General features: G+C 40.9%; 1 protein-coding gene across 1 annotated transcript in view; it reads right to left on the bottom strand.

Annotated features, from left to right (window-relative positions):
• The window catches only part of faf1 (Fas (TNFRSF6) associated factor 1), a 312,720-nt gene that overhangs the window by 59,355 nt on the left and 240,424 nt on the right, over positions 1 to 12,941 (bottom strand). Inside the window, exons 14-15 of the mRNA XM_080195485.1 lie at positions 11,546 to 11,682; positions 11,017 to 11,105 (exon numbers count right to left, since the gene is read on the bottom strand). Coding sequence (XP_080051611.1) covers positions 11,017 to 11,105; positions 11,546 to 11,682 — 226 coding nt within the window. The remainder of the gene's footprint in view (positions 1 to 11,016; positions 11,106 to 11,545; positions 11,683 to 12,941) is intronic.

The following is a 12,941-nucleotide window of genomic DNA, read 5'->3' as shown; positions in this document are numbered from 1 at the left end:
GTGTTTATTCATCCGTTGTCGTAGCGTCTGCATGGTCTCTCCAACGTACCATGCCTTGGGACATCCTTTCCTGCAGCGTATCAGGTAGACAATGTTGGCCGAGTTGCAAGAGCATGTACTGAGTACCTGGTGGATGGTGTTCTCACGTGAAATGATGGCATCCGTGTCGATGATCCGGCATATCTTGCAGAGGTTGCTGTGGCAGGGTTGTGTGGTGTTGTGGTCACTGTTCTTCTGAAGACTGGGTAGTTTGCTGTGGATAATGGTCTGTTTGAGGTTGTGCAGTTGTTTGAAGGCAAGAAGTGTGGGTGTGGGGATGGCCTTGGCGAGATGTTCGTCTTCATCAATGACATGTTGAAGAATCTGGAGAAGATGTCATAGCTTCTCCGCTCAGGGGAAGCACTAGACGACGAAGAGTACTCTGTCCACCATGTCCTGTGTTCGTCTTCTGAGGAGGTTGGTGCGGTTTTTCGCTGTGGTGCGTCGGAACTGTCGATTGATGATTCGAGCACCATATCCTGTCCTTGTGAGGGCATCTTTCAGTGTCTGGAGGTGTCTGTTGCTATCCTCTTCATCTGAGCAGATCCTGTGTATACAGAGGGCCTGTCTGTAGGGGATGGCTTCTTTAGGGTGTTTAGGGTGGAAGCTGGAGAAGTGAAGCATTGTGAGGTTATCTGTGGGCTTCTGGTACAGTGAGCTGCAGAGAAGACTGTCCTCAATGGACATGCATGTGTCCAAGAATGCAAATGATTCTGGAGAGTAGTCCATGGTGCGTCTGATGGTCCGACACACCACAGCGAAAAACCGCACCAACCTTCTCCGAAAACAAACACGGGGCACGGTGGAAAAGTACCCTTCGTTGTCCAGTACTTCCCCGGAGCGGAGAAGCTACAGCATCTTCTCCGGAGTCTTCAACATGTCATTGATGAAGATAAACATCTCGCCAAGGCCATCCCCACACCCCCTCTTCTTGCCTTCAAACAACTGCACAACCTCAAACAGACCACTGTCCGCAGCAAACTTCCCAGCCTTCAGAAGAACAGTGACCACAACACTCAACCCTGCCACAGCAACCTCTGCAAGACATGCCAGATCACCAACACAAATGTCGTCATCTCACATGAGAACACTATCCACCAGGCACACGGTACATACTCTTGCAACTCGGCCAATGTTGTCTACCTGTTACGCTGCAGGAAAGGATGTCCTAAGGCAGGGTACATTGGGGAGACCGTGCAGATGCTACCACAAGGATGAATGAACATCGCTCGATGAATCACCAGGCAAGACTGTCCTCTTCCTGTTGGTGAACACTTCAGCAGTCACGGGCATTTGGCCTCTGATCTTTGGGTAAGTGTTCTCCAAAGTGGCCTTCACAACACATGACAGCGCAGAGTCACTGAGCAGAGACTAATAGCCAAGTTCCACACGCACGAGGACAGCCTCAACTGCGATCTTGGGTTCATGTCACACTATTTGTAACCCCCATGTCTTGCCTGGGCTTGCAACATCTCATTTACTGTCCTGTCTGGAGACAATACACATCTCCTTGACCTATGCTTAATGCTATCTCTGCTCACATTGTCTGCACCTTCAAGACTTGATTGGCTGTAAAGACTCACATTCTAATCAGCATTTTGTAAATTGAGTGTGTGTCTTTATATGCCCTGTTTGTGATCAGAACTCCCACTCACCTGACAAATGGGCAGAGCCTCGAAAGCTAATGGCAGTGTGCTACCAAATAAACCTGTTGGACTTTAACCTGGTGTCGTGGGACTTCTTACTGTGTTTACCCCAGTCCAATGCCAGCATCTCCACATCATGTTCGGCATCACAACCAGTATCTTAATTGCTAGGTATGGCTCCAGCCAGTGAAGAGTTTTACTCCAACACTTAACTGACTTAAATTTTATTTGGGCTCCTTGATGCCACACTTGGCAAATACTGTCCTGACGTCAAGGACAGACACTTTATCTCTGCAAATCAGTTCTTTTGTCCATATTTGGACCAAGGCTTTAATGAGGTCTGGAGTTGAATGATTTGGATGAAACCTGAAGCAAACATTGCTGAACAAGTTACTGGTGAGTATTGCTTGTTAATATTGTCAATTATCCGTTATTATTAAGCCAGATTGCATCTATCCAGCTTTCTACGCAAGCAGGACATAACTGAACAATATGCCAATTTATCAGGTGGATGCAGTGTTGTAGTTGTACTGAAGTAGCTTGTTAGAGATCTGGTTAGTTCTACAGTACAAGATCTATAGATTTTGCTAGATTGGATGTGCTCAACCATTTCTTGACATGGCATGGTGTGAAGCGAACTGGCTGAAAACTGGATTCTGTGATGTGGGAATCTTAGAATAGATCATCTTTCCGGGTGCAAATGACTGGAAATACTTCAGTCTTGTCTTTTGAACTTCAATCACCCTCACTGAATGTTCATAGGGTCTATTCCTTGTTTAAATCTTCACCGCTTCCCCCCCCCCCCCCCCCCCCCCAGACAGACAGACAGACTCACAACTGAACATTTTAGGACTGCAAAGCTTTGATCAGATTGGGTAATTGTGGGATGACTTAGCTCTGTCTATAACATACTGTTTCCACTGTTGAGTATGCTAGTGGACCTGTTATGTAGCTTCATCAGCTTGGCACCTCATTTTAAAGTGCGTTTTGTGCTGTTCCTTTGTGCATGTTCTTCTGTACCCCATATTGAACCAGGGTTGGACATTGAGCTTTATGGTGTTGGTAGAGAGGGATAACCTGAGCCATGAGGTTACAAGATTGTGGTGTAATACAATTCTGCTACTGTTGATGGCTCACAATGCCTTATGATGTCCAGTTTTGAACAAGGTGGCAATATTGCACAACGTGATGGAAAGTGTCCTCAGTGTGAAGATGAAACTATTGGTTAAGACAATGTTAGCTTCATTTACCTGGGAAAGTTACAAATATTTTGGCTAGCGCAACTGGTTTGCTTTTTTATGACACATTTGAAGAATTGTATTTAAGAGCAAACCACGGGGAATCTGATGTTCTGAGACAAGCATAATTTAGCACTGGACTTACATTTGATAGAAAAAAATGGGAACAGTTAATGTTATTAGTTTCAAAGTTTTAAAGGTACTGAAAATCTACAATTATTTTCAGGTTACAAAATGGCTAATTCTACTAAAATGATGGAGGATTTGGAACGAATCATTCCGTCAAGACTACATGGGGGTGACGCAACTGAAGCCGAATATAAATGACATGCTTGTAAGTATAAATTAAAATGCAGAATCACGTACATTCGTAAAAGTCGTAGGAGTTGGCATGGTATGATGCTTAGATGGATGACGGATGTATAAAAGACAAAAAATATGTAAACTTCTGATTTCTTTGTCCTTGGCTTCCTACACTGTTGCAATGAAGCTGAAAGTAAGCTTGAGGAACTGCACCTCACCTTTTGACCAGCACTTTACAGCCTTCTGAGCTCAATATTAAGTTCAACAACTTCAAATCATAACTAATGCAACCACATTTTCCAGACAATAGCTGTTGGTAACAATTTGGTTGTTCCCATTTACACAGCCTCTATATCCGCCTTCTTTTTTTTTACTTATGCCATTATCATATCTTTTTGCCATTTCCTATTGCCCGTCTTCCACACTATCACATGCCTTCCTTTTCATTCTTTCCACTGTCCATCCTTTCCATTCCTTTGTATTTGCTGAAAATCCATAGCATCTCTTAGGTTTTTCCAATTCCAACAAAAGAGCAATGACCTGGAACATCGTTTTTCTCTCTCTACAGATGCTGCCTGATCATCTGAGTACTTCCAGTATTTTCTGCTTTTATCACAGTTTTCTAGCATCTGCAGTATTTTGCAATTTCTAAATCAGAGTCAATGCATTCTCTTGAATTAGCTTTGAAAGCCTGAAGGGGTCAGAAAGAATTTTCCACATTTTCCTCAAATGTCCATGGTTTTAATCTTTCTCTGCTTTTTGCAAGATGTCAATGGCCCCATTAAGGCAAAGTGAAAAATATTGGCCAGAATTTTACCGCTCCATCCGCCACAGGAATCGGAATGGGCATGGGGCAGACCATGGAAAAGTTCACTGACCTAGGGTGGAATTTTACAGTTTCGGGACAAATGAGGCAGGTATGGGTCATAAGCCAAGGTTGACCGTTCAATCCTTTGATGCAATGCTAGCACCACCTAAAACCAGCCTGCACTGATGTCACATTAATGGAGAGCTGGTTGCAGAGGTGTTGGAACTGTTGGCGTAGTGGAGAGTCCAAACATTAACAAAGAATTATGGCATAACAGGGGAAAGCGCATTTTCAAGATCCTCTTCACTAGACGTGGTGGTGGTGGAGATGGAGGGAAGAAGTGGTCCATCCACAGAAAAACTTTACAAAGGCAATGGCATCAGGTAACCATGGTGGTCAATGCCAGAAGGTAAGCCCCCATGGACCTGCACATGTGCCACAAACTGTTCAATAGTTTCACATGAACAGTTATGCTCAGTGAATATACAACTTATAATACCTCATCATATTAATTGTACCATGAGTCCTGCACACTGAAAAATGCACCATGCTCACCATGTCTATCAATCACAACTCATTTATAATATTCATAACTTCAGCTCATACTCACATTCAGCAGCATGGTAGACAGCAGAGAATCTATTTGCAGATTTTCTCAACTAGCATGTTGAGGAAAGGATGTTCATTTGACTGCTTAATTTAAAAGTGGTTAGCACTGCTTCCTCACAGCATCAGGGACCCAAGTTCAACTCCCGGCCTTGGTCACTGTCTACGCGGAGTCTGTATGTTGTCCTTATGTCTACGTGGGTTGCCTGCAGGTGCTCTACTTTCCTCCCAAAATCCGAAAGACGTACTTGGTTAGGTGCACTGGCCATGCTAAATTCTCCCTCAGTGTACCCAAACAGGTGGCGGACTGTAGCAAGTAACTTCATTGCAGTGTTTATATAGGTCTATTTGTGACACCAATAAATAAACTTTTAAACTTTAAAAGATTTGTTGGGTTAACATAGATCAGACAGTTCTATAAAAAGAAAAGCCTGCTCCAAGAAATTGCTAAATCTATTGGAAAAGGGGCATGTTATAATGGGTGGTTAGCACTGTTACCCTCAGTGTCAAGGCTCGATTCCAGCCTTGGAAGACAGTTTGTGGAGTTTGCATGTCATCCATGTTTGTATGTGTTCTGGAGGGTGTTCTAGTGGAAACAATACTTTTCACTGTATATTAATATATGTGACAATAATAAATCAAATCAAAACCCTGGCTTCCTCTGGAGGTTTCCAGCATCACAAATGCCAGTCCTCAGCCAATCTGATTCATTCCATGCAATATCAAGAAACAGCTGAACGCACTGGATACTGCCAAGGCCATGGGTCTTGACAGTATTTCGACAATGGTACAGAAGGCTGGTCTCCAGAACATGCCACGTCTCTAGCCAAGCTTTTCTACTTCAGCTATAACATTGGCATCTAACTGGCAGTTTGGAAAATTGTCATGGACAAATTCAACCTGGCCAATTATCGTCCCATTGATGGAAGGGATCATTAACAATGCTATCAAGTGGCACTTTATTAGTTATAACCTGCTCACTGATGCTCACTTATCTCCTGACCTCATGACAGCTTTTGTTTAAACATGCACAGAACAGCAGAGTTCCAAAGATAAGGGGAGAGTGACTGCTCATGACATCAGGGCAGCATCTAACTGTGTGGCATCAAGGAGCCCTAGCAAAACTGGAATCAATGGGAATCAGGGGAATAGCCTCAGTTGTTGGAGTTATACCTGGCACAAAGGAAGATGGTTGTGGTGCTTGGAGGTCAATCATTTCAGTTCCAGGATGTGGAAATATCGGCATTGGACTGGGGTGGACACAATAAGAAGTCTCATAACACCAGATTAAAGTCCAACAGGTTTATCTGGAATCACGAGCTTTCGGAGTGCTGCTCCTTCCTCAGGTCTTCACTATCAACATCCTGAGGGTTACCATCGACCAGAATCTGAACTGGGCCAGCCATTTCAAGACTGTGGCTACAAGGTGGCACAATGGTCAGCACTACTGCCTCACAACGTCAGGGACCTGGATTCAATTCCAGCCTTGGGTGACAGTCTGTGTGGAGTTTGTACATTCACCCCCCTGCCTGGGTTTTCTTCTAAGTGCTCTAGTTTCCTCCCACAATCCAAAGACATGTGCATTATGTGGATTGGTCTTGCAAAAAAATTGCCCTTTAGTGTCAGGGGGTAGCAGCAGGGTAAATATGTGGGTGATGGTGATAGGGTCTGGGTGGGATTGTTGTCAGTGCAGGCTCGATGGACCGAATGGCGTTCTTCTGTACTGTAAGAATTCTATAATTCTAATTATTACAAGGGGAGGTGAGATGCTAGTAATCGTCCAGGGAGTAACTCACTTCCTGACCTCCAAAGTTCGTCACCCATCTGCAAGGCACAATCAGGAGTGTGATGGAATACTCTCCACTTGTCTGAATGAGTGCATCTCCCACAACACTCAAAGTTCGACACCATCTAGGACAAAGCAGTCCTGCTTCATTGTCACCCCTTCCACAAACATTCACTCCCTCCATTACTAACAAACAGTGGAAGCAGTGTACATACCATCCACAAGATACACTGCTGGAAGTCATAAAGGCTCCTTAGGGCATTTCAAATGCACAGCCACTACCATCTCCAAGGACAAGCCAGCAGACACATGGAAAACAACCACCTGGAAACTCCCCTCCAAGTCACTCACCAATGTACATGCATTGCTGTTTCTTGATTGTTGCTGGATCAAAAATCATGAAACTCCCTTCCCTAAAAGCACTGTGTTTACCTACACCTCGGGGCAGTTCAAGGTGGAAAGCTCAGTACCACTTTCTGAAAGGCTATTAGTAACGGGCAATAAATGCTGGCCCAGCCAGTGGCGCCCACATCCTGTAAGCGAGGAATAAAAAAACCATGAAATCCTGTGACACGGTTCTGTTGGTTAATTGCTGGTTCGGACTTCTTCTTTTAATGTTAACAGGTCCTAATAGACTCATAACAGTTGTCTAATCCTCAGTTAAACTGTGAACACAGGAGGAATCCTGATGAGTAGGAATTTAAACAATGTTACTAAATGATTTTTTTTACTGTTACATGTTGTAGTTATTAATAGAAGTATAGCAGCTCTAGAGGAATGTTAACTTTGTTAAAGAGTCACTAGATTAAATTACCAGAGATAAGGTTTTAATTTTGATAAATTGCCAAGGGGAGGCATTTGCATCGGTTTATAATACAAATGAAGCTGGAAAAGACGACACCCATAAATTGGGTGACTGAAATCCAGTTCAGAGACGTGTTACGTATTTGTATTTACTCCTATTGGTTCATGTGCAGAGCTCTGCTGTATAATGTTAATGTACACACCAGAAATGATGTAATAAACCCAGCAAGGTATCATATGCCATGGCTAAAGCTTTGATTGTTTATTGGCTAAGCTCTGTCCTGCGTGTTATGGCTCCAAAAATTGGCAATGAGAATTACAGACCTGTACTTACTAACCAGCCAGAAAGAAGTCAGAATAAAAAGTAAACTTTCACATGTGCTACAGAAGCAACGGTAGGTGAGTAAAAGATACCCTGAAAAGATTATAGAGTTGGCTGAATAAATAAGAGATTGAAGATCAATTAGGTATCTTGTGTGTAAGAAAATCAACGCAGTTCCTGAAAATGCAGTTGTGAAGGTTGCATACGGTAAACAACGGCGGAGTTTACAGCAATGTGGGACCTGCTGATGAAAATGGGAGCAATGGAGCTCTCATGCCTTGCATTTTGACTATTTGGGCAGGCAAAGATAATAACAGAAAATATTATGATGCCCAATTTCTTGACTGTGATGGAGGAAAAACATTTAATCTCCTGCACAGTTTACTGCAACCTGACAACCTGTGCACTAAAACACTGAAGCAGATTGTGGACATTTTGCAAGCACATTTTTCACCGAAACCCCTGGTAATTGCAGAAGGATGGAGATACCATAAAAGATACCAAGAGGAAAGGGAGTCAATTGCGCAAATCATGGCAGTGCTTAAAAGACTTGCAGAATATTAAGCATATGGAGATGTGCTGAATGACACAATTTGGGACAGCTTTGTCCGTCGTCTACACTGTCAAGCAACACAAAAATGTCTGTTAACAGAATAAATTTGATGCTACAGAAGGCCATTGAAATTGATGTTTCTATTGAACTGGCTGCAAAGGAAGCCAGCAATTGAGTTGGTGTACTCAAATACACAAAATGTCTGCTGAATTGACACCCAAGAGTTTTGAAATACACATATGTTATCGATGCTCAAAGCCATGGCATTCTGTTGCTGAATGCTGGTGTCAAGACATGGAATGCTGAAACATTGGGAATAAAGGACACAAAGCATATCTGCATGAAGAAAAAGTGAACTATAAATAAAAATAAGTAAAAACGAATCCAGCAGCATTCAAGTCTGTTGCTCCTGCGCAGTTTGGTCCTACTTTATCCATACAGTTAGCTTGTGATGCTTCTGCTTATGGTGTAGGAGCAGTGCTTTTCCACATCATGCCACTGGGTGATTGCTTTAACTTCTCGAAGCTTCAATAAAGCCTAAAATACCTATGCCCAGATTGAATGGGAAATGCTGGGGATCATTTCTGGAGAAATTCCATCAGTTTCTGTATAGGAGAGAATTTACATTGTTGACAGATTATCATCCACCCATTACCATTTTTGGATCACACATGATTGCTGCCAGAAGAATTTGCAAAAGTTGCTTTTGTCTGTACATACTTACACCATTAAGTACCAATAGTCAAGTCTACATTGCAACTGGGATGGTCTTTCAAGGTTGCCATTACCAGACAGTTGGTAATGGCAACCTTGCTTGAAGGGGAATGTCTTCTATTCTGAAGAAGTAGACAACACACCTGTCACTTCCAGGCAAGTGACAAAATACTCTTGGGCAATCCTGTGCTCTCAGAAGTCATGGATCTAGTTTTAAGAGCAAAGACTGTGTAACTAACACTCAACCTGAAACCCGAAAACTCCAGGAGACAAACTGTCAGTACAGTCAGAATGTCTTCTAAGGGGGCTCAGAGTGATTATTCCGCCACCACTGAGGAAACTGGTGTCAAAGAAGCTAGATGAGGGCCAATTCGGAGCAGTATGTATGAAAGAAATAGCAAGAAGTTATTTCTGGAAGCCTGGACAGGATGTAGAAATTGAGGAAAAAGCTAGAACACATTCTTCTTGTGTGAAGGTAAGAAATCTGACACTGTTAGTTGCATCCATGGAAAAGTTTGGCAACGTGCGCACATGGATTTTGCAGGATCTTTCAAACACCTTGCACTGTCCAGACCAGAGATGACATTATTTGGAGGAGACATGCAGACACCAGTTATTGGCTGGAAGAACAGTCCCCCAAAATCTGAAGCCTGTTGAAAATTCAGGATCACAATCTTGACTCAAACTTTACTACAATCCCTACAATACCCGACACAACTGTGGAAAGCAATCTCCTACTCAGATATAGAGACAACCTCTAGTTCTTATGCTGGTGCCAGTGAAAGCAACCATTGATGATATCAGTGGGAATTCAAAGATGTTAGAGGCTCCCATCAGTGTAAAGACGATGCCAAAGTCTCGCCGTCAACCATCAGGCCGAATGACTTAATAATAGTGACTGAATCAGTAACTATTGTTCACTTGGAACTTGTATGGGGCCGTTCAGTTTAAGAGGGGAGGAAATGTTATGTATTTGTATTCATTCCTATTGGCTCACGTAGAACTCTGCTGTATCAATGTATGCAACTGAAATGATATCATAGATGAGGAAAGAGAAAGCACAGGAAAGAGACAGAGAAGCAGCAGCTATGAAAGAGATCCATCGTTTTTTTTTGCCAAGGTCCGTCCCATGTGTCGGCGGCACGGTAACACAGTGGTTAGCACTGCTGCTTCACAGCTCCAGGATCCTGGGTTCGATTCCCGGCTCAGGTCACTGTCTGTGTGGAGTTTACACATTCTCCTCGTGTCTGCGTGGGTTTCCTCCAGGTACTCTGGTTTCTTCCCACAGTGCAAAGATGTGTGGGTTAGGTTGATTGGCCATGCTAAGAAATTGCCCCTTAGTATCCAGGGATGTGCAGGTTAGAGGGATTAGTGGGTATAATATGTAGGGATATGGGGATAGGGCCTGGGTGGGATTGTGTTCAGTGTAGACTCGATGGGCCGAAGGGCCTCTTTCTGCACTGTAGGGTTCTAATGATGTGTCATGTCTCCAGTGCACAAGAATTCAACGGTTGTCATAATTTGAAATATTTTATACCAATTTAAATATGTGCAACGTGACAACCCAAGTCCCCAAAATTAATTAATTTTAAAACGGAATTCTTCATGCTCAATCCTTTACCCATGCTCCATTAGCTGGCCTAACCGAGAGCAACTACCTCCAGTAAGAAACTAAAAAAACTAGGGTTCTTGCTCTAATTGATATCCTATAACTCCTTTGAAAAAAATGTGTTTGCGGACAGTGGGTGAGGATAAGGTCAGGGTCACCAATATCCACTCTGCACTGGCTGATACATACTTAGATAACAAAGTGAAGACTATCATAATTCATGGAATAGTTTCCTCCACCAACTTCAGGAGAAGAAAATTATAGGAAAGAAATTATACATTTTTCTTCAAAAACTGAAAGTGCCAAACACCAAATTTTAATAGCAGGAACAGTTTGTTTTAAAACAAATACTGAATATGTTTACTGGATACAAAAACCTATATCAAATGCAAAAAAAAACTGGAAAACTCTTACTTTTAAAAGGAAACTTTTAATCAGTTTATTTTCATTTTATTGAGAATATTTAGCCAGTCCTGTATTATGCTTCCAGTTCGTATTTTTTAAAAAATCTAAGATTTTCTTTAAAAATCTAAGATATTCTTAAGATTGCAACAAGTAAAACATACAAATATTTTCATATCTCTTTACCTCATCCCTTATATCCTCTTGTTGTTGAGCTGTGAAGATCTCCATGGCATTCATCAGCCGCATCATCAAATCATCTACTGTTGTATTACCTAGCAACAAAGGAACGCAACTGAGCTTTAAGCTATTAAGATTAATGCGTGTTTGATGGAGGCAAGCAATTTCAGCTTTCATTAGAAAGGCATTAAGAAGAAGCACTGTTAAAAAAAGTATGAACCCAAGATTAGATTGAACATTTTAAGTACCAACATAGCTATTTTTAACTACATATCTTAACACTCTTCTTTTTAGTTAGTAAAGAATGATCCATTTGCAAATTTTATATTTGACAGAAGTAAAATCTTGAAAAAAAGCCTGAAAGCATTTGGACAAACATTTGTGTACATCATGCACAAACACAATAGAAATCAAGGTACTATATAAATATTCACAAAGTGACAAACACAATTACTGGATTTTCTAACTTCTGTCATGTCTTGATTGTTCTATATAAATATTACACACAAATTATTGATTTTCTACTTGAAATTACCTTGAATCACATTCAAAACTTCATTGGATGATCGTTTTCCCATTATTATAAGAAGCAGAGGAAACTGATCAGTTTTGTATGTCCGTATGGTTTGTGCCACAACACTGCCAAAATGTCTTGTGCACATGCTCAAAAACCTTCAACAGAGAGGGAAAAACCAATTAGGTCAAGCAAAACCTTCAATAATCATTACCTGTAATTGAGTCAAGCACAAAGCAGAAAATTTACTTTGCTCAGAATTAACATTTCTTTCAATATTACTTTTTAACAACAGCGTTTGAAAAACATCCTAATGTATATATCTCATATTATATAGAAAATATGTATTAAAAAAATGCTCCCATAATTGAGAGCGTTTGAGATAATGTGCTTGTGTGCGCAAGTACATATATGCATACGAGAGAAAGGGTGACTCAGACACAAATCATGGGACTTCGTTTTCAACATTCCGCAGAATAATGGCACCTTGATATCTCGGCAGAAGATTTACAAATAACAATGTTGTGATGTGAGCAGATACGGAAAACATGAAATTTTTAAAAAATCTCATTTTTGGAATAATTTTACACACTAAGTTGTTGAACAAAAATTATAAATTCGAAGTTTTAAATGGGTTTAATGTCACTAATGATTTTAAAAAACATCTTCCGTAAAAGAATATCAAAAATAACATTCTGCAATATTATCAATTGTAATGAAGTAGAAAAAGAAATACATACAATCAGGATATCTAGCTTTTTATAGGCATAAACTTTGCACAATAGGTACAAACATTGTACTTCAAACAGCTTTCATTTATTTCTTTTTGATTTTTTGTTTCTAAAACTAAAAATGAGAATGCCAAATTTATTTTATCTCTTTCCACAAATGCAACTTGCTAAGGTAAGATCAAGCTTTGCAGATTTAACACAATTCTGCAACTTTATTGATGGCTAAAATGGACTGTTGAATGAGTTTTGCTTTGCAATTGGATTTAGAACATTCTACAATACTAAAAAGGTTACTGTTTTTACATAGTAAAACACATAAATATCACATACAACTAACTGGTCCTCATTTGGTCTATTCAATCAACTGCCAAGTCAAGAGGTAGATTGTACCTGCACCAGCAGGTTTAAGTGGAGACCAACATTACAACTATATATGAAAAATGCAATCTGATTTTACATCTAAATATTTGATGGTAACTCAAATGCCATAGGAATAATGAAATGCAAAGGATGAAGAGCAAATAGAATTTTTTTCTTGCAGAAAATCCAATTTAATAGTCTACTGCTCAGATAGCCAGAAAAATGATCTGAGGAATATGGGATAAAACACGAACGGTGGCACACTGAATATGACCATTGCAGGAATAAAATTAATATCTTCTTATTGGTTCAAATATAGCACTCTC

This window comes from Carcharhinus amblyrhynchos, chromosome 9, assembly GCF_965287045.1.
Source record: "Carcharhinus amblyrhynchos chromosome 9, sCarAmb.v2.hapA, whole genome shotgun sequence".
Classification (NCBI taxonomy): domain Eukaryota; kingdom Metazoa; phylum Chordata; class Chondrichthyes; order Carcharhiniformes; family Carcharhinidae; genus Carcharhinus; species Carcharhinus amblyrhynchos.
The sequence above is the reverse complement of the archived record's forward strand: the minus strand, read 5'-3'. Positions and strand labels throughout refer to the sequence as shown.